The sequence below is a fragment of the Impatiens glandulifera genome, chromosome 1, assembly GCF_907164915.1.
Source record: "Impatiens glandulifera chromosome 1, dImpGla2.1, whole genome shotgun sequence".
NCBI classification, from domain to species: Eukaryota; Viridiplantae; Streptophyta; class Magnoliopsida; order Ericales; family Balsaminaceae; genus Impatiens; species Impatiens glandulifera.
This window is the reverse complement of record NC_061862.1, coordinates 100,318,104-100,323,516: the sequence shown is the minus strand read 5'-3', so window position 1 is coordinate 100,323,516 and position 5,413 is coordinate 100,318,104. Positions and strand designations below refer to the sequence as shown.

The following is a 5,413-nucleotide window of genomic DNA, read 5'->3' as shown; positions in this document are numbered from 1 at the left end:
AAATTATTTTTTATTCTATTATAGTAAAATGAGGAACGATAAACTCAACGAAAGCAAGTCTACGAATTCGATGTGGCCTGGTCGTGTTGTCTCCACGTCCCGAAAACGCTCATTTCGGGAAAAAAAAAATCTCTGAAATAACCGTTTCGGGACATTTTAAAAATTTTCTCTCTCCTGCCCACATGTAATGTCACGTTAATTCGTGGACTTATTTAGCTGATTTTTTCGTTGAGTTTATCATTTTTTAATAAAATATTATCGTTTTTAAATAAATAAATATAAAATTTTTATATATATATATAACAAAAATTAATAAATTAAAAATAAAATTTATAAATTAAAAATCAGTTGAAGAGATCCAAAAGTTTTTGATATAAGGATAAAGTAAAAAATATTTTAATTATTTTAGTTATTCAAATACCAAATTGAAACCTAAGAACTTATTCTATAAAGCATTAATTAATAATCATTTTAATGGGAAACTAGACGTATAATTGTACATGCAGGCATGATTTAGAAATAATTTTAAGAATTTGTTTGATATTTTTTTTAATTTTGTCTCAAAATATTTTTTTAATAAATTTAAGTTATTTGAATTTTTAATTGGTTTATTATTAAAATGTTATTTTGTATTTAAAATTTATATTTAATAAAAATATTTTAATTAATTATGAAATGACTGATTTGTTGAATATAATTTTAATGATATGATTGAAATTTTTTTCTTTCCATCAAACTAGATCTAAGTCTAATATTTGAAAATGTGACTACCTTTAAACCTTGAACCAAATCTTTTGGTTCTTCCTAGATCTAATGTTTAAATTACTACTAGAGCTCAAGATCTAAGTCTATGTATATTTTTGACTCATAATTGATCATGAATGGAATTTGAGCTCCATTTTATTTATTTTTCAAATACTAATAAAATTAAATAAATACAGAACATATATTTTTAATATATATAAAAAATTAATATATAAAAAATTAAATGGAACGGAATAATACTAGTAGTACAAATAAATTTCTGAAATAGAAACGACATGGTAAGTTCACTGTTGCCTCAATGTGGTTAAAAAAATTGAAAAATTGAAAGATCAAATTAACAAGCTTTAAGAATGAAGTGATCTTTCGTCCTATCATATGATTAGTCTCCATTTTTCTTCATTAGATAGAGAAATTATGAGAAAGATTCGTGAACTAATTAATATATATAAGAGTTTGTTTGGGTTATTACCATTATAGGAGAAAAAAATAATAATAATTAATGATTTTGAAGAGTTAATTAATAATTATTTTTTTATTTTATTTTTTTAAAAGACTTAAAATATATTAATTTATATAAATAAAATAAAATTTTAAAATAAAGACTATTTTAGTATTTTAATTAATGAATTAAGTGATACGATTAATTAAAAAGAGAGTGAAATAATTATATTTTAATAATTTGAGTTATTTTAAAATAATTCAAACTTAATCAATCCTAAGAAAATTATATTTTTAAGAATAAATGGAAGAAATAATAAGTACTTCACGTTTTAGGTTATTTTAGATTTTTATTTGAAATTTTAAAATAAAAAATATTTGAATCATTTCTCAAGTGTTGTTATTTAAAAGGTAGAAGAGTGTTAGTTTTGCACACTACCAGTTCGCTTAATCATTTATACATAATTTTTATATATCTTTACCGACAAAATTTGACTTATTTATTTATTTTAAAATCATATCTATATATACTAGTTAATAAAAACTGACCACATAAAAATAATTTAAATCATTTTTAAATCTCATAAATTAAAACGAGCCTATAGTATGTTTAAAAAAAAGGCTTTGATTAAAATTTAGAACTTAAATGATTTTTTTTTAAATATTAATATTTTTCTCCTTTTCAAAAAAATTATTAACGTTCTTCTCAATCATATTAAATTAAACATTATTTAGTTGACTTTCAACTTTTTGATTTTGTATTACCATCTGAAAAATTATAGAAGAAGACAATTATAAAAATGTCAATATGATATATATAAAAAAAATATAGAAGAAAACAATTATAAAAATGTCAATACGATATTATTAGGAATGATTTATAACTGAGGATGGAAAGAAATGGTGTTTCTCTCTAACTAAATTATTTTAAAAAAAAATAATAGAGATGAATCTGATATCCGTAAGTCTAGTTGTCTCAATCTCAATCCACATCTCATAACACCACCTTCAATAATAGTTCTCGTCAAAAAGACTTCAAATATTGTACCTTTAGAATTTAAATCTTAAGTATTCATTTATCATTCTAAGTTAAAATGATTTCCACCCGAAAAAATGATTTTAATAGAAATTCTAGACCTCATAATGGATCCCAATAGAACATAGTCGAACAAAATTGTCGGAACGAATAACATATGTATCCGCATTAAAAATAAATCAAAATAAGTAGCAAGTTATTACCACAAAAAAATATCAAATTTAAAAGAATTAAAAAAATAATAAGTGTAATAATCAAATCTGAATACCAAACCTATTGGTACCCTTTTTATTTTGAGATGAGTAGAGTGTAGACTACAAACCATTATCAAAGCTTCGTCTAGTCATTCAATTGTAATAACATGATTTAATAAAAACAAATGAAGATAATCTTGTCCACAAAGCATCCTTATAAAATTACAATTGAAAACATCATCTTCAACTAGTGTTTTTATTACAATAATAATAATAATAATAATAGACTATGTAAATAACCTCCCCAAACACAATACGAAGTCTAAGGTGCATACATGGGGAGTAGACAAGCCTTATAAAGGTACACCACTTCAAGCCAAGATTCGTCAACTAGTCATTGTACTTAATAACATGATTAAATAAAATCAAGTGACAATAATCTTGTCTTTATTACAATAATAATAATAGACTCCCGAAACACGAGACGAAGTACTGTAACGTGCATAAATGAGGAGGAGACATTGCAGAAAGAAATGATTTGTCGTCGAGTCAATTATAACTTTTAATGAAGTTGTGGATGTGGTAATTGACATCTTGAGGTTTCTCTTGGTTTATAAAATGGGCAACATCCTCCATCACCACAATCTCATCGTCCAACAATGGCACGTCTTTCTTGAACCCACCACCGTGTACATACTCCTTCACTAGTGGTATGTGATAGACCAGATCAAGGTCCCCAACCACAAATTTCACCGGCACATTCACTTTAGCACCTTCCCATGGCGCCAACAGTTCCCAATCTCTGAGACAATTACTTAATAATAAGGATGTGATACTTAACAAGTAAAAAAATGCATGCATGCATGCATGGTTACTTACAACTTGAAAGCACGATAGTAGTTTATGCCTCCAGTGAATCCAGTTTTCTCGTAATTGGAAACATAATAGTCGAGATCTTCCTCGGACAACCAGTGGGGTAAGGCAATCGGGGTGTGGTACGAGTCAATGAAATTATCGGTGGTTTTAGGGAAGAAAAAGGGGGCTGGATCGCGAAATGTTAGGAACTTCTTCAGCACTTGTTTAAAACCAACCTTTGCAAACTCAGCTTCAATGTCACCAGGTTCCTTCACAACATGTAATAAATACAATTTTTAGCCAATTTATTTTCAAAAGCATATACGTTTTCATTTTACAGATCTATAATAAGTGGTAGTAGTTTTAGCTAATGTAAAAATATAGTTTTTGCTCAAGCAGTCTAATTTGGTCCATGTATTTTTGACTCAAACAGTCTAATGTGGTCCAAATCGTTTCCAATCAAACCCGTTGAATTGTAGTGTTTATTAAATAATTTTGCTCTGTTTATTGTCTATATACATTCTTATTTGAATTTATACATAAATTAATTATTATATTATTTATTTGGTAGGTTTAAATAATTTTTATTATTTTTGGATTTATTTATTATTTGTTAATGTTTTTGAAAAAGATACATGTGTATTAAAATAATAAAATTATTAATTTATAATTTAAAATATTTAATTTTATTTAAAATTAATATAAGACTACTCTCTCATTTTTTTTATTCTATTACTAAATAATAGTATAAGATAATAATAGAGTGGAAAAGGATCAATTTATCCTATTATTTAAATTATTATCCTTTTATTTGTTTATTTAATAAATGTGTGTTTGAAAATGGTTATTATAAGCCCATACCAATTTCACATTTAAATATGCAGTCAGGGTCATCTCTTATTATCTCCCCCCACTTCCATACGTGGGCCCCCACTTTCATTCTGCAGAGTAAAATTGAAATAATTTTTATTTTATTTTTTAATTTATTTTTATATTTATTTACTTTTTTAAAAAAACTTTTTTTTTTAATTATTCATAATATGAAATAAAATAATAATAGTTTAAAAAGAGTAATAAAGAATATATATATATATATATTTCAACTAAAAAAATAATTTTAAAGTATATATATATATATGATAAATAATAATTATACTCAACCAATTTACTCCAATCTGGCCGGCGGCGAAGTGACAGATAACAAACAAACCGTATTTAAAAATAAAAATAAAAAAAATGAAATTAAGAAAGGAGAGAAAGAGAAGTACACCTGAAATCTCCAAATGTAGTGGTGATCGCCGTAGATGGCCCGGAAAAGATCCGTGAAGTTCATAGCAGGATCCGGGTTCCGTTTGAGATAATGGACACTGAGGGATACGAAGGCCTTGACTCTATCGGGTCTGAACAGACACAAGTACCACCCGATGGATGCTCCCCAGTCATGGCCCACGACGAACACCTTTTCCTCGTCCGGCGCGATGGCGTCGAGGAGCGAAACGATGTCGCCGACCAGATGCATGACGCTGAATTGGGATGGGTCCTGAGTTGGGGCTCCGGTTGTTTGACCAAAGCCGCGTAGGTCTGGGGCGACGGCGCGGTAACCATTGTCGGCGAAGTAGAGGATCTGATGGCGCCATGAGTACCATAGATCAGGGAAGCCGTGGAGGAATAGGATCGTCGGACCTTTTCCCTTTTCTGCTATGTGCATGTTTATTCCATTTATCTTCAAGTTTCTGTGTTCAATCTCCTCCATTTTCTCTCTCTCTCTCAAATTGCCCAGCTAAATATGATTACTAAAAAAAAATCAATTTCACCTTTAATAACTTGTTTGACAGTTGTGTTATTTTGGTTTTTTATGATTTTTTAAATCATTAATATATTTTTCTATTTAAAATATGATTACTCACCCTTCATGGAAGATTTTTGCGGTCTCCAAGGATGCATTATTAAACATTAGATTACACATTTCGGCTTGATCTTAAGCATTAAATCACCCCGTTGACAAACGATTTACTCAAGCTGAAATTCCCAGTTCTTAAGTATGAAATATTAACACTTAAACCGCTAGACCACTTACGATTGTTGAAATAATTTTATAATTTTGTGTATTTATATATATTTTGTA

General features: G+C 27.6%; 1 protein-coding gene across 1 annotated transcript; it reads right to left on the bottom strand.

Moving 5' to 3' along the window:
* Positions 1-2,947: 2,947 nt before the first annotated feature.
* On the bottom strand, positions 2,948-5,051 carry LOC124922558 (epoxide hydrolase A-like). Its single transcript, XM_047463283.1, has 3 exons — positions 4,559-5,051; positions 3,313-3,557; positions 2,948-3,235 (listed from the first exon to the last, which is right to left on the bottom strand). The coding sequence occupies exons 1-3, from the start codon at positions 5,039-5,041 to the stop codon at positions 2,983-2,985; spliced, it is 981 nt and encodes a 326-aa protein (XP_047319239.1). The 5' UTR covers positions 5,042-5,051; the 3' UTR covers positions 2,948-2,982.
* Between the last annotated feature and the right edge of the window lie 362 nt (positions 5,052-5,413).

Excerpts from the sequence above, each read along its gene's own strand:
- LOC124922558 (XM_047463283.1), bottom strand. The coding sequence starts at position 5,041 with ATGGAGGAGATTGAACACAGAAACTTGAAGATAAATGGAATAAACATG. Across the intron at positions 3,558-4,558 it reads ACTACATTTGGAGATTTCAG|GAACCTGGTGACATTGAAGC; the intron begins GTGTACTTCTCT and ends CATGTTGTGAAG. Across the intron at positions 3,236-3,312 it reads TACTATCGTGCTTTCAAGTT|AGATTGGGAACTGTTGGCGC; the intron begins GTAAGTAACCAT and ends TAATTGTCTCAG.